Source organism: Acipenser ruthenus, chromosome 44 (genome assembly GCF_902713425.1).
Source record: "Acipenser ruthenus chromosome 44, fAciRut3.2 maternal haplotype, whole genome shotgun sequence".
NCBI classification, from domain to species: domain Eukaryota; kingdom Metazoa; phylum Chordata; class Actinopteri; order Acipenseriformes; family Acipenseridae; genus Acipenser; species Acipenser ruthenus.
The window spans coordinates 1,528,614-1,556,485 of NC_081232.1; the positions used below are offsets into that span (position 1 = coordinate 1,528,614).

Genomic DNA, 27,872 nt, shown 5'->3' on the forward strand with positions numbered 1-27,872 from the left:
TATTAAACTACACCTTTTTCTGAAAAGGACTGTGCAGGACGGCAGCCTGAGAGGAAGGGAGTTTTTGACGTGGGTATTTTTTCGTACTAAAATGGCTCATGGGTGGATTAATCTGGTTGCAACTGTAAATGTGGATTATACTTGGAATAAGAAACAAGAAATAACTCATTTGCATATCAACCAACAAAGACATCCGAAATAAGGAGGAAAATAACTTTCTACGGCAAGGCCCAATTTAACCAACGTCCCGAGCGCACAGATGGACACTCGGGCAACAGCCCATACATTAGAAAACTGAAGGACAATAACACTGAGAAACAATGACGCAAAATGGCTTTAATATTTGCTGGAAGACTGAAAAGGGAAAGTCTGAATAGGGATTGTCTCATAAGTGAGGTTAAAGAAGTGTCTTATTTTTCATAGGATCTACCCTACAAAAAGTGTCTGGGCTAGGGTTCAAATATACATAGATTATAATTGTATATTCTGTAATACTGAAAGAGAAACTGTGCTTAATCTATTTTGTCAATGTGTTCACAAGGTTTTTTTTTTAATTTTTATTTATTTATATTGCTATGCAGCATTATTGACTAAGAATGTTTGGTAAACAAATGAGATTTGATGGTGTTGATATTTAGTTTTATTTTTCAAAGGCGCGTGACATGAAACAGGATGTGATTCATCTTTTGATTATTTAGGGGAAACACCATATTCATAAAATGAAATGGTTAAAATATAAACCAGACGACAAAAAGAAGTGAATGACATCAACACCATCAAGATGCTTAAAAAGAAAGAAAGAAATTAAATAAACATGTGTTATCTTTAGTTTAGTTTATTTGATTTATTTTCCAATTAGTAATGGTACCCCTGGCATTGCCTTTGTATTGTAGTTTACACACAGAAATTGTATTCCGAGGTGATGGAGTCATGGTGTTATGTATTGTATTGTAGTGTTATGTTTTGTTGAGAAAATAAAAACAAATACATCTTTAACATCCAATTAAGAATCGCCCCAATCAAATATCAAATAATCAAATATCTCTGAGGGACATTCTAAACCAGCATGTGTAAGGCACATGATTTGATAACCCAATATGTTTTTGTTTAATGAGGTGAAACAGTTTATCTACCTGTCTCCCTAACATGTCATTAATGCAATCAGAACGCCTCATTCTTTATTCTCGTGTTGTTTTCCACTATGCCCCTCGTTTGTAAAATAAATAATCAAAAATAATATATATCTATGTCTGAGGCTTTAGTGATGAGGTCACACTGCGCGACCCTGACACCAGGAGGACGCAGCGCGTTCCCGTCGCCCTGTGAAGCGTCATCATTAGTCGCTGCTGAAGGAGACGGTGTTTGATGTTGTTTTTAATGTCTAGCTTGTATAACTGAGGTAACAAACTGGGAATATAAACAGTAAGCATCGATAGTAATATTAGATAACATAGCGGGGCCTCGTTTGATACGGTGAGTGATTTGAAACTGAGCGGTTCAGGTGCAGGTTTGGGGCTGAGGTTAATAATTAAGACGTTGCTAAGTTAATGTGATTGTATTCTATCCCCTTCCGTCTTGTGTGTATAATTGTACCATGTTAATCTTCCTACCGATGGATCTATTTTATATAGAATGCATATATTTTTTATTTATTTATTTTTGTTACGGTAAGAACATAAGAAAGGTTGCAAACGACAGGAGGCCATTCAGCCCATCTTGCTCGTTTGGTTGTTATTCGTTGGGTCGATATTCGCGCAAAACAATAATATTTCATACAATGAAAGATGTCATGCTAAGGAGTAATTTAAGCCATGTCTCGTTGATTTGCGAGTTAGCAATCTCTGGTTATGAACATGGAAGATACGCATTCATATTCACTTTACATTGTACAGTAGGTTACGTCACACAGTGGTTCATAGCTCCTACATAAAAACTCGCAAATAACTTATTTCACCTCATGAAAGATGTCATGCTAAGGAGTGATTAAAGTCATGTCTCGGTGATTTGCGAGTTAGCAATCTCTAGTTATGAACACGGACAAATAAGCATACATATTAACTTTACATTGTACAATAGTGTAACACCTACCCAATAAGGCAAGGGCTATAGCAAGTAAAAACCTGGGAAATATTATAACCCAGGTACACAAGTTATCTATATGTAGTGTACACACACCATCACAGACTCTTTTGGAAATCCGGTAAGTTATCACAATAACCTTTCAATGAATGCCCTAGACACAGGTTTTTATAAAAATACAGATCAGCTTTGGTTTTATTTCAGTCACAGCTGTACCAGGAGGGGTGGGTGGCTGGAGACGCAGCTCTGGCAAACAAAAATAATTCTAGTGCCACAGAAATCACTCAAATAAATAAAACTGTAAGTCTTGTGTAACATAAAACAATCAAATAAACCAATAGAGTAAAACACCCAAACTCAACCCGATAATTAATCACAATATTAACAAAGGAAACACAAAGTACTATTGAGTGTGTGAAGCAGTGGTGAGGGCTCTGGACTCTTGACCAGAGGGTCGTGGGTTCAATCCCAGGTGGGGACACTGCTGCTGTACCCTTGAGCAAGGTACTTTACCTAGATTGCTCCAGTAAAAACCCAACTGTATAAATGGGGAATTGTATGTAAAAATAATGTGATATCTTGGAACAATTGTAAGGCATTAAAGAACTGCAGCTGCCAGGGCATCCCTCCTGTGGTTTATAATGTTATAAAGTGTGAGAAAACTTGCAAGTATCAGGTTAGAGAAATAGCACAGCAAACGAAGGTGTAGCATCAAATGACAAAACACGATTAGGGTACTGTATGTTTTGAATAAACAGCCAGCACTGTTTATAGGGTCCTGGATGTTGTTCCTTTCATTCTCTTGATGCTGGTTTTGTTAAGATTGAAACAGGATCAATAATGTCCATTATATTTAATGTATGTATTTGTCACTTGATTGTTTTATTTTTATAATTTCACACTTGGATTTGAATAGTGCATGTTTTTTTTTTTTAAATATATTGTCGAATGGATGTGGGTGAGTGCCGAAAAAAGTGGTAACTTCAGGATTCGCCCAGAAGCCCTTGGCGAAACTAGACTCGCCAGACCACCAGGTTTCGCCCTTAACATATATATAACACTGGAGATTGAAACTCAGGAGCTGTTTGAATCATGTTTGGTGTTACTGTGTAATATATAATACTATAGGATTTTGTGCCACTGTACGACGTGTATTTATTTTCCCCCCAGGTTTCTTGGTTGCTATGTCATCGCCGGGGAGTACTAGTGTTGCCGCGGTAGCAGTGAGAGGAGGTGGAGCTAAGAAACTCAAGTGGAGTCTTGAACTAGGTCTTGGCAACCCACGGTAAGAATCGAGAGTGGTCTGCCTCCAAGTACTGGGCCAGAGCAGAATTGAGTAGCTGTTTCACCCCCGTACACAGCCCCCTTCCTGCCTTCCTACCTTGCATTTTTGATTTTTTTCTCACTAAGTATCTTGGTGTCCTTGAAGCTGTCCCACAAATGCAATGGTACCCCAAAATGTTCTCTACTTACTACTTGGAATTGGTGGAACACTGTCTAAAGAACACATTTGTCTGCTGCTTCACTTTCTTAGTTTATTGTTTTTGCCTGTGTTCCTGATCGAGTGAAGTTCTGGATTCACTATCTATAGTATCACACTCCACAAACCTGAGGAGAAACAGACACTTCCAATAACTCTCACCCACACACACACACACACACACACACACACACACACACACACACACACACACACACACAAGTTTCTTGTAGTTGTGAAGGGTGCTCTGTAGGCCCCTCTCACACTTGCTTGTGTTGTGTGTTTTCTCCACAGTCGAGGTGATAGACAAGGTAACCAGGGGGATTGTCTTTATCCAGTCGGCTACTCGGATAAACCCGTCCCAGACACCAGCGTGCACGAGACTGATCGCAATCTAGTGGAGAAGGTAAGGCAGGCATTGACTGACTCGTATAACCACAGCGCTGTGCATACTGTGCAGTATACCTCTAGGAGAACGTAAGAAAATGGATGAACGAGAGGAGTCCGTTCAGCCCCTCGGAGCAGCTGAGTGATCTCAAAACCGTCAAGTCGGGTCTTAAAGTATCCCAGTGATTCAGCTGTAAATGATCATGCTGACTATCGGATGAATAAATACAATATGTACAGTTTCTTGTAACGCATCTGGTTATTTCTAACTTTTTTTTTTTTAAAAAGCAATACAACCACATGTAAGTTTTCTTGGCAGCTTTTCAAATTTTAAATCTAGGCTATGCAATAAAGAAAAGTTTTAAAAAAAAATGCTTTCCACTTCTACAAGTTCTAAATTGCCATTCACAAATATCAGCTGTTTCAGCAGAAAAAAAAGAAAAGAAAAATGGGAAAATGTTATAAATATTTATAATACTTAAGACTGTTGAAAAATCCCGGTTGGGATCTTCATACACAGCACTTGCTAATTTTATTTTTGAACCCAAAAGTTAGGGTTGCAGGGGTCCCCGAGTGGCTCTCCTGATAGATGCGCAGGGTGAGTCACACAGCCCAGGTTCGAGTCCTGGCTGTGTGATAGGCCAGTCTTCATTGGGGACTCTGAAGGGAGCGTCTCATTGGCTCAGGCGCTGCCGTGGGTTAGGGAGGTAAAACCAGCCAGGACTGTTTCTCCTCATCGCTCTGCAGCGAACCCTGCAGGCCAGGCATCCAGTGAGCTCAGAGTGGACACCTGCAGGGCTGGCCTTTGTTCTTCAGAGGCTGGTAGCTCGCTGACATCTGCTCTGGAGTTCCTGGGTGTAGAAGAGGAAGCTGGCTCGGTCATGGGATCGGAGGACGCCTGATGAACCTTAAGGTTTCCTGAGTCATGTGGGGACTGGCTGCGGTGAGGAGAAAAGGGATTGTGCATTTCAAATCTGACACAATAAATAAACAATTTTATAAATATATATTATAAAATAATGAGGAGTTAATACTTCCACTTCAGCTCTTTGTATTGGCTCTTGCTCCCCCTCTCTCTCTCTTAGCGCTGCTGGGATGTAGCTCTGGCTCCTCTCAAGCAGATCCCTATGAATCTGTTCATCATGTACATGGCTGGGAACACCATCTCGATCTTCCCCATCATGATGGTGTGTATGATGGCCTGGAGACCCATACAGGCACTCATGTCCGTGTCTGCCAGTGAGTATCCCATTATAAACCGTTGTGCAAACGCTTCTATAAACCCATGCTCCCTTCCTTTAATATCACCGGTCCCTCTTCAAAAGAGCGCTGACCATCTTTAAAATCCATTCTCTTATCTCTTATTAGCTTTTTTAACATGATCACTGGCCCCTCCCTTTTAAAGGAGTGCTGACGAAGGCTTTTTAAATCCTCCTCCTATCGCTGGGTCTTAAAGAATCCCAACGATTCAGCATCAGCAACATGACTAGATAGCCCATTCCATCCTCACCACTCTGTGTGAAGAAGTGCTTCCTAACCTCCATCTATCTGCAGAACCACATTGAGCATCTCAGTAGTGCTGTTTGTCATTTTTAATGTCCCGATCCATGGGATGGTCCTGGTGGGCTATATTATGATGCATAATAAGCTGAAATGATCAACTAATGAGTGTTTTATTAAATGAAATGAGATGGGGAGAGTTTGTATTCCTACCAACGATAAACACGCTTCATTCCAGAAGCACTTGGTGAGCTGCACTGCGGTGTGGTCTTGCATCCCGATAGCATGATCCAGGCTGTGTTACGATGTGTGATGGAGAGAAAGCATCCCGATTGGTTGATCCGACGGTCTTCCTTCCTTTCTACAGCCTTCAAGCTGCTGGACAGTTCCAGTCAGCAGTGGCTGCAGGGCCTGGTCTATCTGATTGGAAACCTTCTCGGCCTGGCATTGGCTATCTACAAGTGTCAATCAATGGGGCTGCTTCCCACCCACTCATCTGATTGGCTGGCTTTCATTGAGCCGCCTGAGGTATGTCTCACTTCCTGGGAGGGCATGTGAATAGATTCTAGAATATTTGTATTGTAGGTGAGGTTTAGGAGCAGTGTGTTCCTTCACAACAGGTATTTTTCAGGGTCTCACAAACGAGTCAGTCCCTGCCCTTGTAGAGTATTTCCTGGGGTTCCTCATTGGAACACCTTGTTAATCACACAACAGGTTTCAGTTTAGGAGTCGTTTGTGACCAGCTGTGATTGAGAGGGGCGGAGCTATCAAAAGAGCAATGGGAAAGCGTCAGGTATGATTGACACCCGTTTCATTGGATTTTCCTCAGCTTGGAAATCTCTGGTCAGAAGCAAAGAATAAAGTGAAAATGATGTCACAGAGCAGAAAGCCCCTGTAGCACAGTGCACAATGAACAATAAAGACCTCCAGTCAAACACTCTGAAAGGAGGGAGGGATTTATTACAGTATTTGAACAATTTTAATAATGTGTGTGTTTTTTGTTTTTACAGAAAATGGAATACCTGGGTGGTGGAATGGTTCTGTAATCCTACTGAAATCTCTTTTGAAGTACAGAAGACTTTTACACACTTTCCCCTCCAAAAATACATAATCCAGTTGTATGTGATCAAACGCAGGGATTGAGATGGTGTTATTTACAGAGGAAGCCCTGTGATCGTCTTTTTTTTTTTCTGCATTAAAGTTGTTGCTAACACTGGATTGTTTGCTTTTGTTTCAGTTTCTGATGAGTTTACTACATTCTTACAAAGTTTAGTTCCCACAATCCTGTTCAGCTTGACACAATAGAAGTTGTTTTACCTTTTAATGGAACTACCATAGGGGTGTATTTGCAGAACATGTCTGTTGTCTTCTTATTCCTGTGTGTATCAAATCCTATGAGGCTCGCTAGTGCTTTCTTTTCTCATTTTAAGGTTCCTACTTTGCAACATTTTTAAAATCCCTATGTGTGTGGCTCTGCATGCATCTTAAAATCCGATACTGTTCAGAGATGCTACTTGCATTCAAAAGCTGAAAATGTGCCTACACTGGATTCGATACACACAAGAAAAAGGAAGACTGCAAATATAACCCCTGTGGTAGTTTTACTAAAAGTAAATTCTGTGAGAAATTTCAGTTTTGGTCATATTCTCATCTTCTGAACCCTTTTTATCATTTTAAAGGGTGAAATACATAATTAGCCACAACAAAAGCAATGTTTAGAAGACTTTACTTATTTTTATTTATTTATTTATTTTGAAATGAGCAACTCGAATACAAACATCACAGCTATAAATACTCTGGGACCGTCCTGAACCACACCATTGACCATATTCTCACAACTACAGTAAAGAAGTGTGCTTGCATAGAAGTTCTGTTCTTGAAAACTAACAAAATAAATCGAAAAAGGAAAGAATAATTTACCCTCACATTGTATTAAAATATAGAGCTTTCTCACGTTTCAATAGCTTCAGATTACAGTCTCTTGTTTATTTACGGCCCCCGTATCTTGTTACGATGTTGGCAATCACAGTGGCGTGTTTTTGATTACTCCATCACTGTTTTTTGGCGAGTCTGTGTCAAGGTGACAGAGTTCAGGAGCTGCTCTTTCTAGTTGTCCGTCATACATACAAGTAATGTCTTTATATCAGTAAGTGCTAGCACCACCTGGTGTATTGCCAGCAGAACAAAATCTCCCAAGGTCACTAGCTGGCACTCTCTCTTCTAGAAAAGACACTTTGCCTAGCCTGCGTCTCTCGACTGAAGAGCAGCTCCTGAGCTCACAGTCAACACAGAATTATAGAAAAACAAATTGTGAGCAATTGAAATAACTCAGAATTATTGCAAACATTAAAAGGCAGTTTTAAAAAAAATAATAAGAATGACATTTTAAGCTAGTACATCTTTAACTTAGTTTAAAAAAAAACCAAACACCACAGCAACATTCAATACGTTATACAGTGGTGCGTTTCTTAAAACATTTCGTTCTCAGCGTTCTGGTCCCCTTTTTTTAATCAAGTTGGAAATCTGCAGCGAAAAAAACAGGATACATAAAAAGAACGGCGACTCCCAGCTGGCTTGTTTTTTTGCCTAGTGTCTGTGTTGACAGAGTTCAGTAGCTGCTCTAGGGTGCAACTTGCCTCCCATTTATAAAAAAAATAGGATAGCCAATGTGTCTATAGTTGAGCCCCAGCTAGTGATCTGCCACTTTGGATCATGTTTTATTTTTGCTGGTAATACACTGGCTGTGCACTAGATGGCGCTGGCTCTTCTTCAACACTTGGTCTGACCTAGCCTACATTACATGCGTCTATAGCAGACAACTAGAACTGAAGAGCAGCTCCTGAACTGTGAGTGAAATGACATTAACATTAAAAGAAAGCCTCACAGCATTTGAGCCATTTTAACAAGAACCAATGCGGAGGATTAAAAAGAGGACCATGGGAAAAAAAAAAAAAAAAAAGCAATGTTACTTGCTCTTTAGACAAAATGAATGGAAAAAAAAAGTTAAATTCTTGCCCACTTTATATAACTTTTGCCATTGCTAACCAGGCTTTTAAAATCAAGTTTCTTACCTCTTATGAGCACCACCAATGTTAGTTCATAGTTCACCCCTAGTCTCTAGGATAAAAGCGTCTGCTAAATGACTAATTCATAAGAATCTCTCAAAGACTGTACAGTAAGAAGAATGGCTTTTAAAGAGGCTATATAGTCAGCACTCCTTTAACTCTTTCAGTCCCAAATGATCTGTGTCGAGCTGAATAGGACAAACTTTATCTGTTTTACACACTACCTTAGTCCAGACAGTGCTAAGATAAAGTTAGAGTTAGGGTGTAGACAGTGCTAAGATAAAGTTAGAGTTAGGGTTAGGGCAGCAGTGGTAATTTTGCTAGGGTTAATAACATATAAGACAACAGATTGGAATGTTTCGTTTAGCGCTCCATGAATGGAGACCACTGATAACGTTGCTGGTGCCATAAGTCGTAAGAGAATGGATTTGAAAGAAGCCTTTAATTTGCACTCCTTTAAAAAGGGGGATGCATTTCAAAGATTTGGATAGCTGGTGGTAAAACTGAAATAATAAAACCAGGAATAAAAAGAAAAATGCATTTTTATTGAAGACATTTAGAAGTGCGTTCAACTTTAAAAAGACAAAAACAACAAAGAAATCCCTTTTTTAAACAAAAAATGTCCCTCCGTCTTCAATATATGTAATCATTTTTAAAGTGTCGAAGTGTGGGAGGGGCTTAAACAAAGAGGGTAAGGACTCCTCTTTAAGCCCCGCCTCTTCATGTTCTATTGGCCCCACCCCTGTTGCTGGGCAAATATTAGGAATAAATCGTGATGACCTCACTTCCTCCTCCTCTGACCAATAGCACTCGTTCTAGACCTTCTGTTAAAACTTCAAGGAATTCCATATCTAAGAAAAGAGATCGTCAAGGACAAAATAGTGACAAACAAATCTGTCAGTGACATCCATCCAGAGAACAGCATAGAAGAAATGGTGATGGATAGTTTCATGAAAAATTTTGGTTAAGTGGTATTTAAGACCTAGATTAAGTAAGCAAATGAGTTGTCCTGGTAAAGTCTATTAAAATGACTGATTTACAGTGTGTGGAATAACTTCTCCTGTTCTCAAGAACATGTAAGAATGTGGCAGACAGACACCTTCATAAAACCCCAGAATACCTAGTTTCGTGACACTTGGATAAGTGGTTCTAGTATGGGGAATGTGTGAAGTGTGACAGTTATTAAAGGATACAGTTCTCGTCCCCCTCTGGGTTGCGGGGAGGTCCCGGCATGTTGAGCAGCACGAGGCGAGCATCATGGGACTTGTTGACGATGACCTCATTCAGCTTCACTGCTGTGTGCATGCGGCGCACATTCGACTGGTCACTGCGGAGAGGAGAGGGTAAGAGAGTTAGACCAGAGGAACACCCACACACACACTCAACTGGTCACTGCAGAGTGGAGAGGGTCAGCGTGTGTTTGTCTATTTGCCCTGTGGCTCACAGATAAATGTATAGTCAGCACCACCTAATTGGGATACTGAGAAATCAGGATTTCTGTTTAAATGGGATATAACTCTGGGAGACGGTTCTTCCCAATGTTGTTTATGTAGTTTAATTGGGACGTCACTTCGTTTAATTGGGATACACTATTTTCAAATAATGAACGGATTTCGCTTTTCAGAGCAAGACAGGTTTGCGTAGCACAGAGTAGTGAGTAAGAACATAAGAAAGTTTACAAACGAGAGGAGGCCATTAAGCCCATCTTGCTCGTTTGGTTGTTAGTAGCTTATTGATCCCAGAATCCCATCAAGCAGCTTCTTGAAGGATCCCAGGGTGTCAGCTTCAACAACATTACTGGGGAGTTGGTTCCAGACCCTCGCAATTCTCTGTGTAAAAAAAGTGCCTCCTATTTTCTGTTCTGAATGCCCCTTTATCTAATCTCCATTTGTGACCCCTGGTACTTGCTTCTTTTTTCAGGTCGAAAAAGTCCCCTGGGTCGACATTGTCTATACCTTTTAGGATTTTGAATGCTTGAATCAGATCACCGCTTAGTCTTCTTTGTTCAAGACTGAATAGATTCAATTCTTTTAGCCTGTCTGCATACAACATGCCTTTTAAACCCAGGATAATTCTGGTTGCTCTTCTTTGCACTCTTTCTAGAGCAGCAATATCCTTTTTGTAACAAGGTGACCAGAACTGAACACAATATTCTAGATGAGGTCTTACTAATGCATTCTAAAGTTTTAACATTACTTCCCTTGATTTAAATTCAACACTTCTCACAATATATCCGAGTATCTTGTTGGCCTTTTTTATAGCTTCCCCACATTGTCTAGATGAAGACATTTCTGAGTCAACATAAACTCCTAGGTCTTTTTCATAGTTCAATTCTTCAATTTCAGTATCTCCCATATGATATTTATAATGCACATTTTTATTGCCTGCGTGCAGTACTTTACACTTTTCTCTATTAAATGTCATTTGCCATGTGTCTGCCCAGTTCTGAATGCTGTCTAGATCATTTTGAATGACATTTGCTGCTGCAACAGTGTTTGCCACAGTATTGTACAGTCAGTGCTCTATCTCTTGCTGTGTGACTCACGGACGGATGCTCAGCATGTCTCTGAACCCCTCTGGGGTGCCGCTCCCCCCCCCCGCTTTGACCCCCCGCGAGGCCAGGTGCTTCTCCTTGGTCCAGGTCATGTGGACGCGGTCAGTCCGCTCCGGACCCCCGGCACCACTGTCCGTCTCATCATCATCGTCCGAGCCGATACTGGTCAAGCGGAGCATCGAATTCCTGTCCTTCACTAACTGAGCCTGAGGGAGAGCGAGAGCGAGACAGTGAGACACATGCAGGGGAGAGAAAGGGAGAGGGGGGTGGTGGGGAGGACAAAGGTAAAACAGTTAAAACTAGAGTTCTCTTAGTTCTGCTTCGATACACAAACCGCTAGTGAGCATTCCCAGTGCACCACTCGGTCCCAAACTGCAGGTAAAACTGGAAGAGTTCTCTTATTTCTGCTTCGATACACAGCAGCGTGATTCCTGAGCAGCCTTCACCGTTCTGTCAAGCCCTAAATCAGCCCAATGCTTTTCAATGGGCCAGTATACCGTGGGACCATTTCACACCTCAGTTACAGCCGGGGGCTCAAACACACTGGTCTAGGAGAATAGCTCTCTCAAAACAGACTGGTCTAGGAGAATAGCTCTCTCAAAACAGACTGGTCTAGGGGAATAGCTCTCAAAACAGACTGGTCTAGGGAATAGCTCTCAAAACAGACTGGTCTAGGGAATAGCTCTCAAAACAGACTGGTCTAGGGAATAGCTCTGTCAAAACAGACTGGTCTAGGGAATAGCTCTCAAAACAGACTTGTCTAGGGAATAGCTCTGTCAAAACAGACTGGTCTAGGGAATAGCTCTCAAAACAGACTTGTCTAGGGAATAGCTCTCAAAACAGACTGGTCTAGGGAATAGCTCTCAAAACAGACTTGTCTAGGGAATAGCTCTCAAAACAGACTGGTCTAGGGAATAGCTCTGTCAAAACAGACTGGTCTAGGGAATGGCTCTCAAAACAGACTTGTCTAGGGAATAGCTCTGTCAAAACAGACTGGTCTAGGGAATAGCTCTCAAAACAGACTTGTCTAGGGAATAGCTCTCAAAACAGACTTGTCTAGGGAATAGCTCTCAAAACAGACTGGTCTAGGGAATAGCTCTGTCAAAACAGACTGGTCTAGGGAATAGCTCTCTCAAAACAGACTGGTCTAGGGAATAGCTCTGTCAAAACAGACTGGTCTAGGGAATAGCTCTGTCAAAACAGACTGGTCTAGGAGAATAGCTCTCAAAACAGACTTGTCTAGGGAATAGCTCTCAAAACAGACTTGTCTAGGGAATAGCTCTCAAAACAGACTGGTCTAGGGAATAGCTCTGTCAAAACAGACTGGTCTAGGGAATAGCTCTCTCAAAACAGACTGGTCTAGGGAATAGCTCTCAAAACAGACTGGTCTAGGGAAATAGCTCTGTCAAAACAGACTGGTCTAGGGAATAGCTCTCTCAAAACAGACTGGTCTAGAAGAAAAGCTCTCTCAAAACAGACTGGTCTAGGAGAATAGCTCTCAAAACAGACTGGTCTAGATAATAGCTCTCAAAACAGACTGGTCTAGAAAAATAGCTCTGTCAAAACAGACTGGTCTAGGAGAATAGCTCTCTCAAAACAGACTGGTCTAGGAGAATAGCTCTGTCAAAACAGACTGGTCTAGGGGAATAGCTCTGTCAAAACAGACTGGTCTAGGGGAATAGCTCTGTCAAAACAGACTGGTCTAGGGAATAGCTCTCAAAACAGACTGGTCTAGAAGAATAGCTCTCAAAACAGACTGGTCTAGAAGAATAGCTCTGTCAAAACAGACTGGTCTAGGGAATAGCTCTCAAAACAGACTGGTCTAGGGAATAGCTCTGTCAAAACAGACTGGTCTAGGAGAATAGCTCTCAAAACAGACTGGTCTAGAAGAATAGCTCTCAAAACAGACTGGTCTAGGAGAATAGCTCTCAAAACAGACTGGTCTAGGAGAATAGCTCTCAAAACAGACTGGTCTAGGAGAATAGCTCTGTCAAAACAGACTGGTCTAGGGGAATAGCTCTGTCAAAACAGACTGGTCTAGGGAATAGCTCTCAAAACAGACTGGTCTAGAAGAATAGCTCTCAAAACAGACTGGTCTAGAAGAATAGCTCTGTCAAAACAGACTGGTCTAGGGAATAGCTCTCAAAACAGACTGGTCTAGGGAATAGCTCTGTCAAAACAGACTGGTCTAGGAGAATAGCTCTCAAAACAGACTGGTCTAGAAGAATAGCTCTCAAAACAGACTGGTCTAGGAGAATAGCTCTCAAAACAGACTGGTCTAGGAGAATAGCTCTCAAAACAGACTGGTCTAGGAGAATAGCTCTCAAAACAGACTGGTCTAGGGAATAGCTCTCAAAACAGACTGGTCTAGAAGAATAGCTCTCAAAACAGACTGGTCTAGAAGAATAGCTCTGTCAAAACAGACTGGTCTAGGAGAATAGCTCTCAAAACAGACTGGTCTAGGGAATAGCTCTGTCAAAACAGACTGGTCTAGGGAATAGCTCTCTCAAAACAGACTGGTCTAGGGAATAGCTCTGTCAAAACAGACTGGTCTAGGGAATAGCTCTGTCAAAACAGACTGGTCTAGGGAATAGCTCTGTCAAAACAGACTGGTCTAGGAGAATAGCTCTCAAAACAGACTGGTCTAGAAGAATAGCTCTGTCAAAACAGACTGGTCTAGGGGAATAGCTCTCAAAACAGACTGGTCTAGGGAATAGCTCTCAAAACAGACTGGTCTAGGGAAATAGCTCTGTCAAAACAGACTGGTCTAGGGAATAGCTCTCTCAAAACAGACTGGTCTAGGGGAATAGCTCTGTCAAAACAGACTGGTCTAGGGGAATAGCTCTCAAAACAGACTGGTCTAGGGAATAGCTCTCAAAACAGACTGGTCTAGAAGAATAGCTCTCAAAACAGACTGGTCTAGAAGAATAGCTCTTTCAAAACAGACTGGTCTAGGGAATAGCTCTCAAAACAGACTGGTCTAGGGAATAGCTCTGTCAAAACAGACTGGTCTAGGGAATAGCTCTCTCAAAACAGACTGGTCTAGGGAATAGCTCTCAAAACAGACTGGTCTAGGGAATAGCTCTCAAAACAGACTGGTCTAGGGGAATAGCTCTGTCAAAACAGACTGGTCTAGGGGAATAGCTCTCAAAACAGACTGGTCTAGGGAATAGCTCTCAAAACAGACTGGTCTAGGGGAATAGCTCTGTCAAAACAGACTGGTCTAGGGAATAGCTCTGTCAAAACAGACTGGTCTAGGGGAATAGCTCTGTCAAAACAGACTGGTCTAGGGGAATAGCTCTGTCAAAACAGACTGGTCTAGGGAATAGCTCTCTCAAAACAGACTGGTCTAGGGAATAGCTCTCAAAACAGACTGGTCTAGATAATAGCTCTCAAAAAAGACTGGTCTAGATAATAGCTCTCAAAACAGACTGGTCTAGATAATAGCTCTCAAAACAGACTGGTCTAGATAATAGCTCTCAAAACAGACTGGTCTAGAAGAATAGCTCTGTCAAAACAGACTGGTCTAGAAGAATAGCTCTCAAAACAGACTGGTCTAGGGGAATAGCTCTCTCAAAACAGACTGGTCTAGGGAATAGCTCTCAAAACAGACTGGTCTAGGAGAATAGCTCTCAAAACAGACTGGTCTAGAAGAATAGCTCTCAAAACAGACTGGTCTAGGGAATAGCTCTCAAAACAGACTGGTCTAGAAGAATAGCTCTGTCAAAACAGACTGGTCTAGGAGAATAGCTCTCAAAACAGACTGGTCTGGGGAATAGCTCTCAAAACAGACTGGTCTAGAAGAATAGCTCTCAAAACAGACTGGTCTAGGGAATAGCTCTCAAAACAGACTGGTCTAGGAGAATAGCTCTCTCAAAACAGACTGGTCTAGGAGAATAGCTCTCAAAACAGACTGGTCTGGGGAATAGCTCTCAAAACAGACTGGTCTAGGAGAATAGCTCTCTCAAAACAGACTGGTCTAGGAGAATAGCTCTCAAAACAGACTGGTCTGGGGAATAGCTCTCAAAACAGACTGGTCTAGAAGAATAGCTCTCAAAACAGACTGGTCTAGGGAATAGCTCTCAAAACAGACTGGTCTAGGAGAATAGCTATGTCAAAACAGACTGGTCTAGAAGAATAGCTCTGTCAAAACAGACTGGTCTAGGGAATAGCTCTCAAAACAGACTGGTCTAGGGAATAGCTCTCAAAACAGACTGGTCTAGGGAATAGCTCTCAAAACAGACTGGTCTAGGGAATAGCTCTCAAAACAGACTGGTCTAGGGAATAGCTCTGTCAAAACAGACTGGTCTAGGGAATAGCTCTCAAAACAGACTGGTCTAGGGAATAGCTCTCAAAACAGACTGGTCTAGGGAATAGCTCTCTCAAAACAGACTGGTCTAGGGAATAGCTCTCAAAACAGACTGGTCTAGAAGAATAGCTCTCAAAACAGACTGGTCTGGGGAATAGCTCTCAAAACAGACTGGTCTAGAAGAATAGCTCTCAAAACAGACTGGTCTAGGGAATAGCTCTCAAAACAGACTGGTCTAGGAGAATAGCTCTGTCAAAACAGACTGGTCTAGAAGAATAGCTCTGTCAAAACAGACTGGTCTAGGGAATAGCTCTCAAAACAGACTGGTCTAGGGAATAGCTCTCAAAACAGACTGGTCTAGGGAATAGCTCTGTCAAAACAGACTGGTCTAGGGGATAGCTCTCAAAACAGACTGGTCTAGGGAATAGCTCTGTCAAAACAGACTGGTCTAGGGAATAGCTCTCAAAACAGACTGGTCTAGGAGAATAGCTCTCAAAACAGACTGGTCTAGGGAATAGCTCTCAAAACAGACTGGTCTAGAAGAATAGCTCTGTCAAAACAGACTGGTCTAGGGGAATAGCTCTCAAAACAGACTGGTCTAGGGAATAGCTCTGTCAAAACAGACTGGTCTAGGGAATAGCTCTCAAAACAGACTGGTCTAGGAGAATAGCTCTGTCAAAACAGACTGGTCTAGAAGAATAGCTCTGTCAAAACAGACTGGTCTAGGGAATAGCTCTCAAAACAGACTGGTCTAGGGAATAGCTCTCAAAACAGACTGGTCTAGGGAATAGCTCTCAAAACAGACTGGTCTAGAAGAATAGCTCTCAAAACAGACTGGTCTAGAAGAATAGCTCTCAAAACAGACTGGTCTAGAAGAATAGCTCTGTCAAAACAGACTGGTCTAGGGAATAGCTCTCAAAACAGACTGGTCTAGGGAATAGCTCTCAAAACAGACTGGTCTAGGGAATAGCTCTCAAAACAGACTGGTCTAGGGAATAGCTCTGTCAAAACAGACTGGTCTAGAAGAATAGCTCTCAAAACAGACTTGTCTAGGGAATAGCTCTGTGAAATCTGATTTTGAGGTACAAACAGGAGAAGAAACAGACACTTCCAATATCTCTCACACACACAGAGTACACTGATGAAGGCGCTTGCTGTCTGACTGTGTCTTCTAGTTTTACCTGAGTTTCTGATTGAGTGTTTCTGTACCACCTATCTCAGCGACGGAAAGGATGTTTGGCAATTCAGAACTGCGATCATTTTTACAAGAAAGAAAGACAAACTTTTTGTGGGGTTTGCTGGCAGTGTGAAAATAAATCCAGGTTTTCTGTTCCACACTAATTTAGGACGAGTAAAACTAAGCATTCTTTGGATCCCAAAATGACATCCTTCAGATGTCATTTTGTCTGTACATGTCAGACCTTTGTAGCTCACAGAAGTGCAAAACAGGGAGGATTTATAGAAATTCTCAATTTTAAAAAATGAAAGAACGCCACAAAATAGGAAAAAAACTGAATTCTCAAATATGGATACAAAATGTCTTTAAACTGAATTCAGAAAAACAAGTGCAGAAAGTAAGTATATATCAAAATGTCATCACAAAAACATTTACATACCAACGTGAAACCATTTGAAACAAAACCTTTTAATAGTTTTTTTTTTTTTTAATTAGGAAAAAAATGTTGATAAGAAATAAGAATTATAATAAAAATGTAAAATATTTAAAACGTTTAACAAAAAAGCATTTAAAAAGACTTGTATTTAAAAATATAAGTAGAATAAATATACAGTACTGTGCAAACGTTTTAGGCAGGTGTGAAAAAATGCTGTAAAGTAAGAATGCTTTCAAAAATAGACATGTTAATAGTTTATATTTACCAATTAACTAAATGCAAAGTGAGTGAACAGAAGAAAAATCTAAATCAAATCCATATTTGGTGTGACCACCCTTTGCCTTCAAAACAGTATCAATTCTTCTAGGTACACTTGCATAAAGTCAGGGATTTTGTAGGCATATAGTCAGGTGTATGATTAAACAATTATACCAAACAGGTGCTAATGATCATCAATTCAATATGTAGGTTGAAACACAATCATTAACTGAAACAGAAACAGCTGTGTAGGAGGAATAAAACTGGGTGAGGAACAGCCAAACTCAGCTAACAAGGTGAGGTTGCTGAAGACAGTTTACTGTCACAAGTCATACACCATGGCAAGACTGAGCACAGCAACAAGACACAAGGTAGTTATACTGCATCAGCAAGGTCTCTCCCAGGCAGAAATTTCAAGGCAGACAGGGGTTTCCAGATGTGCTGTCCAAGCTCTTCTGAAGAAGCACAAAGAAACGGGCAACGTTGAGGACCGTAGACGCAGTGGTCGGCCAAGGAAACTTACTGCAGCAGATGAAAGACACATCATGCTTACTTCCCTTCGCAATCGGAAGATGTCCAGCAGTGCCATCAGCTCAGAATTGGCAGAAAACAGTGGGACCCTGGTACACCCATCTACTGTCCGGAGAAGTCTGGTCATAAGTGGCCTTCATGGAAGACTTGCGGCCAAAAAGCCATACCTCCGACGTGGAAACAAGGCCAAGCGACTCAACTATGCACGAAAACACAGGAACTGGGGTGCAGAAAAACGGCAGCAGGTGCTCTGGACTGATGAGTCAAAATTTGAAATATTTGGCTGTAGCAGAAGGCAGTTTGTTCGCCGAAGGGCTGGAGAGCGGTACACGAATGAGTGTCTGCAGGCAACAGTGAAGCATGGTGGAGGTTCCTTGCAAGTTTGGGGCTGCATTTCTGCAAATGGAGTTGGAGATTTGGTCAGAATTAATGGTCTCCTCAATGCTGAGAAGTACAGGCAGATACTTATCCGTCATGCAATACCATCAGGGAGGCATCTGATTGGCCCCAAATTTATTCTGCAGCATGACAACGACCCCAAACATACAGCGAAAGTCATTAAGAACTATCTTCAGCGTTAAGAAGAACAAGGAGTCCTGGAAGTGATGGTATGGCCCCCACAGAGCTCTGATCTCAACATCATCGAGTCTGTCTGGGATTACATGAAGAGAGAGAAGCAACTGAGGCTGCCTAAATCCACAGAAGAACTATGGTTAGTTCTCAAAGATGTTTGGGCCAACCTACCTGCCGAGTTCCTTCAAAAACTGTGTGCAAGTGTACCTAGAAGAATTGATGCTGTTTTGAAGGCAAAGGGTGGTCACACCAAATATTGATTTGATGTAGATTGTTCTTCTTCTCATTCACTTTGCATTTTGTTAATTGATAAATATAAACTATTAACATGTCTATTTTTGAAAGCATTCTTACTTTACAGCATTTTTTCACACCTGCCTAAAACTTTTGCACAGTACTGTATATCATGAAATAATTAAAAAGACTTAAAGAATTGAAAAAATTGAAAAAAAGCCAAAAATTACAAAAAAGGGAAAGAAATATAAAACACATTATAAAAAAAATAGTACAGTAAAAAATGATCAACAAGACTACAGAACAAAAAGTGAAACACAAATAGAACATTCAAGAATATAGCTTAAAAATTAAATACATATATAATTTAAAAAGTGGGAAAAAAAAGGAGAAAGCTGTAACTTGAATAAACATGCGAGCAGAGAGCTGGGAGGAGAGAGGATTGCTGAGCCGAGGCTGCACAGGAGCAGCCCTGATCATCGTGTACCTGAATGTTTCTAGTACTGTCGCTGAGGTAGGGTCGTGAAGGGAAGGCATCTGACACTTTCCTGCTTGAATCCCCCAGCGCTGCCTTAAAAACAACAGCTCAGAGGAGTCAGGATCAAACCGACACACACACACACACACAGAGACACAGACACACACCCAGACACAGAGAGAGAGACACACACAGACACACACACACACACACACAGACACAGAGACAGAGAGAGACACAGACACACACCCAGACACAGAGAGAGACACACACAGACACACACACACACACACACAGACACAGAGACAGAGAGAGACACAGACACACACCCAGACACAGAGAGAGAGAGACACACACACACACAGAGAGGTAGAGAGACACAGACACACACCCAGACACAGACACACACACACACAGAGACAGAGAGACACAGACACACACCCAGACACAGTGAGAGAGACACAGACACACAGACACCCCCAGACACCCCCAGACAGAGAGACACACACCCCCAGACAGAGAGGGACACACACACACAGAGACACAGAGACAGACAGAGAGAGACAGACAGAGAGAGAGAGAGAGACACACACACACACAGACACAGAGAGAGAGAGACACACACACAGAGACAGACACGGAGAGACAGAGAGAGACACAGACACACACACAGACAAACACAGGGAGAGACAGAGAGAGAGAGAGAGACAGAGAAACAGATACACACACATACACAGGGAGAGAGAGAGAGAGAGAGAGAGAGAGAGAGAGAGAGAGAGAGAGAGAGAGAGAGAGAGAGAGAGAGAGACAAACACACACACACACACACAGGGAGAGACACAGACACACAGACAGGGAGAGACACAGACAAACACACACACAGGGAGAGACACAGACACACACACACACACACACACACACACACAAGGAGAGACACAGACACACACACACACACACAAACACAGGGAGAGACACAGAGACACACACACTGCACTGACTGCCATTTTACAGGACTGGTCACTTGGGCTTGTAGAGTATCACACATCATCCGTTTAAATACCAGTGCTGAAATAAGAAATACTAAAAGAAACTTAAAAGTTCACTGACCGATGTTTCCCATAAAAGTCTCTCAATGTCTTTTATAAAAGCCTTCAAGTTATTAAATTGAAAAAACAGTGAAAGACTTCAAGTCCTAGATATTGTCTTGGGGTAAACTGTATGTAACTATGTATGGGGTACATGAATGCATTTTGATCCCATCATACTTACCATATTATACCCATAGGTATGCAATTGCAATCTACTGCTAACATCTACACTAAAATAAGTACTGCGGAAGCTATGCAGCACTCTGCAACTTACATCATCAAAACTCCAGCGGACTCGCTAGAAGAACAAGTCAGCATTTATTACAAAACTAGAAAAAATATAGCACTGTCTCTTATACAATGTACAACATTCTTCTAGCACGTTATAGGAAAAAAACTAAAATATATCATTTATATGTGGTTATACAGTATATGAATCATACATTCTATATTTTAATATATAACATGGTAGAAATTGATTTTTATAATACAATTTGATTCTAACGTTTGTGGGGTGATTTCTGCTTGTATCATACAGCACCCTACACCATATTTGACCTACAATACAGTACAATACAATACAATACAATACAATACAATACAATACAATACAATACAATATCCACTGCTCCCTCTATTTCACTATCTGACTCGCACATCAAATCCTGGCTCGGCTCTGCGGGCTGCGTGCTCTGTGGGCTGTGTGCTCTGTGCTGGCTCGGCTCTGCGGGCTGTGTGCTCTGCGGGCTGTGTGCTCTGTGGGCTGCGTGCTCTGTGGGCTGTGTGCTCTGTGCTGGCTCGGCTCTGCGGGCTGTGTGCTCTGCGGGCTGTGTGCTCTGTGGGCTGTGTGCTCTGCAGGCTGTGTGCTCTGTGCTGGCTCGGCTCTGCGGGCTGTGTGCTCTGTGGGCTGTGTGCTCTGTGCTGGCTCGGCTCTGCAGGCTGTGTGCTCTGTGCTGGCTCGGCTCTGCGGGCTGTGTGCTCTGTGCTGGCTCGGCTCTGCGGGCTGTGTGCTCTGTGGGCTGTGTGCTCTGTGCTGGCTCGGCTCTGCAGGCTGTGTGCTCTGTGCTGGCTCGGCTCTGCGGGCTGTGTGCTCTGTGCTGGCTCGGCTCTGCGGGCTGTGTGCTCTGCGGGCTGTGTGCTCTGTGCTGGCTCGGCTCTGCGGGCTGTGTGCTCTGTGCTGGCTCGGCTCTGCGGGCTGTGTGCTCTGCGGGCTGTGTGCTCTGCGCTGGCTCGGCTCTGCGGGCTGTGTGCTCTGTGGGCTGTGTGCTCTGCAGGCTGTGTGCTCTGCAGGCTGTGTGCTCTGTGCCGGCTCGGCTCTGCGGGCTGTGTGCTCTGCGGGCTGTGTGCTCTGTGCTGGCTCGGCTCTGCGGGCTGTGTGCTCTGCGGGCTGTGTGCTCTGTGCTGGCTCGGCTCTGCGGGCTGTGTGCTCTGTGCTGGCTCGGCTCTGCGGGCTGTGTGCTCCGTGCTGGCTCGGCTCTGCGGGCTGTGTGCTCTGCGGGCTGTGTGCTCTGTGCTGGCTCGGCTCTGCGGGCTGTGTGCTCTGTGCTGGCTCGGCTCTGCAGGCTGTGTGCTCTGTGCTGGCTCGGCTCTGCGGGCTGTGTGCTCCGTGCTGGCTCGGCTCTGCAGGCTGCGTGCTCCGTGCTGGCTCGGCTCTGCGGGCTGCGTGCTCTGTGCTGGCTTGGCTCTGCGGGCTGCGGGCTGCGTGCTCTGCATTGGTTCGGCTCTGCGGGCTGCGTGCTCTGTGCTAACGGCTCGGCGGGCTGCGTGCTCTGCGCTGGCTCAGCTCTGCGGGCTGTGTGCTCTGCATTGGTTCGGCTCTGCGGGCTGCGTGCTCTGTGCTAACGGCTCAGCGGGCTGTGTGCTCTGCGCTGGCTCAGCTCTGCGGGCTGTGTGCTCTGCATTGGTTCGGCTCTGCGGGCTGTGTGCTCTGCATTGGTTCGGCTCGGCGGGCTGTGTGCTCTGCGCTGGCTCGGCTCGGCGGGCTGTGTGCTCTGCGCTGGCTCAGCTCTGCGGGCTGTGTGCTCTGCGCTGGCTCAGCTCTGCGGGCTGTGTGCTCTGCATTGGTTCGGCTCTGCGGGCTGCGTGCTCGGCGCTGGCTCAGCTCTGCGGGCTGTGTGCTCTGCGCTGGCTCGGCTCGGCGGGCTGTGTGCTCTGCGCTGGCTCAGCTCTGCGGGCTGTGTGCTCCGCGCTGGCTCTGCTCTGCATGCTGTGTGTTTTGCTCTTACCTCTCTCTCCCTGTCAGATTTGGACAGCCTCATTTGCCTCAGCATCTGGGATCTCTGCTCCATCATCAGGGTTCGTTCATAAGTGTAGGCTGAGATATCACTGTCGTGCTGGAAACATGAAGAGGATATATAATACTAGCGATTACTATTTAGGCTGAAAAGATGTTAAAGTACAACAGAAAGAGAATAAAAAGCAAGAGAGTGCAGGAAAGAGAAAAAGGAAAAATAAACAGAAAAGAGAAAAAAGGGTCAGAGAGAGAGAGAGCGAGAGCAATATATTCAAAGTACTGCAGGCTTTGAAAAATACAGAATGAAACAGGATGAAACAAAATGAGAAAGAAATGTTATTCTTTATTTGTTTGCACAGAAATAAAATCATTTTTTGAAATGAAAGAAATTCACGAAAGTTGTAGTGTCCCACAATCTTGTGCAGTTTGACACTACAATGTAATTCAGAAAGAGAAAGGAGGAGAGGGGCTGCTGCCTCACCATCTCCACCACCTCCACCTCAGCCTCCATTCTCAGCTGGTACAGGAAGGTGGCCAGGTCCTTCTTCATCTGGATGCTGTTGTCTTCCATCTGAGCCACTGTGAAGATCCGCATGCGACACTTCTTCCACACCTGAGAGGAGAGAGCAGGCTTTCAGTGGGATTGAAGCCATGCCTCACCATGTCAAGGATATCAATACTAACAGGACACACGCACACACACACAGTGCACCCTGTATCCCAGACTCACCTTGTGCTGGCGCAGCAGGAAGGGCAGCAGCATCAGCATGCCCCCGTCGTGCACGATCCACCACACGTCGATGCTGCCCTCCGAGAGCTGCTCCGAGTTCGAGGGGAACAGGGAGATGTTCTTGGGGACCAGCAGGGCCTGGTGAGCGGCCGTGGTGCAGCGCACAGTGTCTGAGGAGCAGAAAGAGAAACGAACCAACTCTCCATCAATAACACTGAGAAACGAACCAACTCTCCATCAATAACACTGAGAAACGAACCAGCTCTCCATCAATAACACAGAAACTAACCAACTCTCCATCAATAACACTGAGAAACGAACCAACTCTCCATCAATAACACCGAGAAACTAACCAACTCTCCATCAATAACACTGAGAAACGAACCAACTCTCCATCAATAACACTGAGAAACGAACCAACTCTCCATCAATAACACTGAGAAACGAACCAGCTCTCCATCAATAACACAGAAACTAACCAACTCTCCATCAATAACACAGAAACTAACCAACTCTCCATCAATAACACCGAGAAACTAACCTGCTCTCCATCAATAACACAGAAACTAACCAACTCTCCATCAATAACACTGAGAAACGAACCTGCTCTCCATCAATAACACTGAGAAACGAACCTGCTCTCCATCAATAACACCGAGAAACTAACCTGCTCTCCATCAATAACACAGAAACTAACCAACTCTCCATCAATAACACCGAGAAACTAACCTGCTCTCCATCAATAACACTGAGAAACGAACCTGCTCTCCATCAATAACACCGAGAAACGAACCTGCTCTCCATCAATAACACCGAGAAACGAACCAGCTCTCCATCAATAACACCGAGAAACGAACCAACTCTCCATCAATAACACCGAGAAACGAACCTGCTCTCCATCAATAACACCGAGAAACGAACCTGCTCTCCATCAATAACACCGAGAAACTAACCTGCTCTCCATCAATAACACCGAGAAACGAACCTGCTCTCCATCAATAACACCGAGAAACGAACCAACTCTCCATCAATAACACCGAGAAACTAACCTGCTCTCCATCAATAACACTGAGAAACTAACCTGCTCTCCATCAATAACACCGAGAAACTAACCTGCTCTCCATCAATAACACCGAGAAACTAACCTGCTCTCCATCAATAACACGAGAAACGAACCTGCTCTCCATCAATAACACTGAGAAACGAACCTGCTCTCCATCAGTAACACTGAGAAACGAACCTGCTCTCCATCAATAACACTGAGAAACGAACCTGCTCTCCATCAATAACACCGAGAAACGAACCTGCTCTCCATCAATAACAATGAGAAACGAACCTGCTCTCCATCAATAACACTGAGACTGAGAAACGAACCTGCTCTCCATCAAATACACTGACTGAGAAACAAACCAACTCTCCATCAATAACACTGAGAAACGAACCTGCTCTCCATCAATAACACTGAGACAGAGACTGAGAAACGAACAAACTATCCATCAAATACACTGACTGAGAAACAAACCAACTGTCTCTGACTGCTATGCAATGGGAGTCTCATTTCCAGCCCTGCAATAATAATAATAATAATAATAATAATAATAATAATAATAGGGATGGCAATAAGACTCCTATTGCACAGCACTTTCACCCATTCCAGGTTTTACTACCAGCTTGATTAGCCGCGGTGTGTAATCGGTAACTCACGGTAACACCAGGAGTGGATCAGAGTGCTCTGCAGCACTGGTACTCACTGATGAAGGTCTTCCAGGCTCGGGGGTCCTCGCTCTGCCTCCAGCCCTGCGGCCAGCCCATCACCACGCTGTTGTGCTTCATGCCTCCCAGACCGCAGGACTGAATGAGGTGTGAGATGCCCTCCCTCACCTTCACTGCTACCACCAGCTGGCAGAAGCCCTTCACCTTCTCCTGCTGCATGAGATGCTTCAGAGTCTGGGGATCAGGAGGGGAAACACCAAGAGAAACTGCAGCCAGTCTGTCTCAATTCATTCTAGTTTTAGTTTAACTTCACACTCTACCATGTGTATTTAAAACTGCAATTAGTTGAAACATCTAATTTCTGCTCATCTCACCGCCCTGTCATTCCACTGAGTTTCTCAGATCATTGTGAAACCCTGAGCCCCCATGATTAGCAATGGTGATTTGACCCCTGACCCTGCTTCACCCCTGACCTGTTCGGCCGCCAGCGCTTCTCCGTAGCTCTCCAGGAAGTTCCCAACGATGACCGATCCCACGATGGTCAAACCCTTACCGGCCTTCAGCTGAGAGGCAAAAGTCAAGAGCCGAGGGTACTTTACATGGAGGTCTTCATCCAGCTTCAACAGGACCAAGAGCTGAGGTCTGAGAGAGAAGAGACAGTCAGTATATACACTGCACATGGAGGTCTTCATCCAGCTTCCAGGACGAGGGAAGGAGTCAGTCAATATATACTGCACAACTGGAGAAAGCTAGGAAAGAAAACTAGATCAAGGAGAGAGGGGGAAAAGGAAGGGAAAGGAAAAAACGAAAGTAATGATTTCACCAGCTCGTCCCTTTAATGGACTGTGCCAGAATCCCAGTCACTCCTCAGTGTACAGTCTGGCTCTATGCAGTATACACTATGCACTCCTCAGTGTACAGTATGCATTATACATAGGGTTTAACCGATAAAACACCCCCAATACAAACAAAATTAAATTGCTGGATAGCCAATAAACACCGGAAAAACTGTGGAAATGGTTAATCTATACTCGTTGACTTCACCCTTTTCACATTAAAAAAATAAAACCAGCTACAAAAATAATAATAAATACATTTCCCAGGGCTGCTGGGCAATGTCCCGCCTTCCTGACTTGTATCTATCATTGATTCTTTCTGAATACTTTAAACCCGCCCCAACTACTGAGTGACAGCACATTCCTACATTTCTATTGGAGAATTAGGATGGAGGCTTGCTAGCGGGATTTAAAGCATTACATTTCGTATACACTATGCACTCCTCAGTGTACAGTATGCAGTATGCACTCTTCAGTGTACAGTATGCACTATGCACTATGCACTCCTCAGTGTACAGTATGCACTATGCACTCCTCAGTGTACAGTATGCAGTATGCACTATGCACTCCTCAGTGTACAGTATGCACTATGCACTCTTCAGTGTACAGTATGCACTATGCACTCCTCAGTGTACAGTATGCAGTATGCACTATGCACTCTTCAGTGTACAGTATGCAGTATGCACTCCTCAGTGTACCGTATGCAGTATACAGTATGCACTCCTCAGTGTACAGTATGCAGTATACACTATGCACTCCTCCGTGTACAGTATGCAGTATGCAGTATGCACTCCTCAGTGTACAGTATGCAGTATACATTATGCACTCCTCAGTGTACCGTATGCAGTATACAGTATGCACTCCTCAGTGTACAGTATGCAGTATACACTATGCACTCCTCCGTGTACAGTATGCAGTATGCACTCCTCAGTGTACAGTATGCAGTATACATTATGCACTCCTCAGTGTACAGTATGCAGTATGCACTCCTAAGTGTACAGTATGCACTATGCACTCCTCAGTGTACAGTATGCAGTATACACTATGCACTCCTCAGTGTACAGTATGCAGTATGCACTATGCACTCCTCAGTGTACAGTATGCACTATGCACTATGCACTCTTCAGTGTACAGTATGCACTATGCACTCCTCAGTGTACAGTATGCACTATGCACTATGCACTCTTCAGTGTACAGTATGCACTATGCACTCCTCAGTGTACCGTATGCAGTATACACTATGCACTCCTCAGTGTACAGTATGCAGTATGCACTATGCACTCCTCAGTGTACAGTATGCAGTATGCACTATGCACTCTTCAGTGTACAGTATGCACTATTCACTCCTCAGTGTACAGTATGCAGTATACACTATGCACTCTTCAGTGTACAGTATGCACTCCTCAGTGTACCGTATGCAGTATACACCATGCACTCCTCAGTGTACAGTATGCAGTATGCACTCCTCAGTGTACAGTATGCAGTATGCACTCTTCAGTGTACAGTATGCAGTATGCACTATGCACTCCTCAGTGTACAGTATGCAGTATGCACTCCTCAGTGTACAGTATGCACTATGCACTCCTCAGTGTACAGTATGCACTCCTCAGTGTACAGTATGCAGTATGCACTCCTCAGTGTACAGTATGCAGTATGCACTCTTCAGTGTACAGTATGCAGTATGCACTATGCACTCCTCAGTGTACAGTATGCACTATGCACTCCTCAGTGTACAGTATGCACTATGCACTCCTCAGTGTACAGTATGCACTATGCACTCCTCAGTGTACAGTATGCAGTATGCACTCCTCAGTGTACAGTATGCAGTATGCACTCTTCAGTGTACAGTATGCAGTATGCACTATGCACTCCTCAGTGTACAGTATGCACTATGCACTCCTCAGTGTACAGTATGCACTATGCACTCTTCAGTGTACAGTATGCACTATGCACTCCTCAGTGTACAGTATGCAGTACGCACTATGCACTCCTCAGTGTACAGTATGCAGTATGCACTATGTACTCCTCAGTGTACAGTATGCAGTATGCACTCCTCAGTGTACAGTATGCAGTATACACTACGCACTCCTGTGTACAGTATGCAGTATGCACTATGCACTCCTCAGTGTACAGTATGCAGTATGCACTCCTCAGTGTACAGTATGCACTATACACTATGCACTCCTCAGTGTACAGTATGCAGTATACACT

General features: G+C 43.6%; 2 protein-coding genes across 8 annotated transcripts in view; one reads left to right on the top strand and one right to left on the bottom strand.

Moving 5' to 3' along the window:
• The first annotated feature begins 1,281 nt into the window (after positions 1–1,281).
• emc4 (ER membrane protein complex subunit 4) lies at positions 1,282–6,664 on the top strand. Its single transcript, XM_033998027.3, has 6 exons — positions 1,282–1,473; positions 3,250–3,364; positions 3,854–3,965; positions 5,032–5,185; positions 5,814–5,974; positions 6,457–6,664. Exons 2-6 carry the CDS (start codon positions 3,264–3,266, stop codon positions 6,490–6,492), a joined length of 564 nt encoding a protein of 187 aa, XP_033853918.1. The 5' UTR covers positions 1,282–1,473; positions 3,250–3,263; the 3' UTR covers positions 6,493–6,664.
• Positions 6,665–9,035: 2,371 nt separating this feature from the next.
• Positions 9,036–27,872, bottom strand: part of LOC117398837 (solute carrier family 12 member 6-like) — a 47,857-nt gene continuing 29,020 nt past the window's right edge. For 5 of the 7 annotated variants that reach the window (XM_033997923.3, XM_059012464.1, XM_059012465.1 and 2 more), the window contains 9 exons: positions 25,299–25,467; positions 24,864–25,059; positions 23,113–23,282; positions 22,864–22,995; positions 22,375–22,482; positions 19,071–19,154; positions 11,057–11,271; positions 9,705–9,838; positions 9,036–9,362 (listed from right to left, as the gene is read on the bottom strand). In XM_033997923.3, the coding sequence (XP_033853814.1) occupies positions 9,271–9,362; positions 9,705–9,838; positions 11,057–11,271; positions 19,071–19,154; positions 22,375–22,482; positions 22,864–22,995; positions 23,113–23,282; positions 24,864–25,059; positions 25,299–25,467 (1,300 nt within the window). In that variant the 3' untranslated portion in view covers positions 9,036–9,270. Of the gene's footprint in view, positions 9,363–9,704; positions 9,839–11,056; positions 11,272–19,070; positions 19,155–20,423; positions 20,448–22,374; positions 22,483–22,863; positions 22,996–23,112; positions 23,283–24,863; positions 25,060–25,298; positions 25,468–27,872 lie in introns of all 7 variants that reach the window. The other 2 variants (XM_059012462.1, XM_033997924.3) reach the window with 2 other exon arrangements.

Excerpts from the sequence above, each read along its gene's own strand:
- emc4 (XM_033998027.3), top strand. The coding sequence starts at position 3,264 with ATGTCATCGCCGGGGAGTACTAGTGTTGCCGCGGTAGCAGTGAGAGGA. Across the intron at positions 3,966-5,031 it reads ATCGCAATCTAGTGGAGAAG|CGCTGCTGGGATGTAGCTCT; the intron begins GTAAGGCAGGCA and ends TCTCTCTCTTAG. Across the intron at positions 5,975-6,456 it reads CTTTCATTGAGCCGCCTGAG|AAAATGGAATACCTGGGTGG; the intron begins GTATGTCTCACT and ends TTGTTTTTACAG.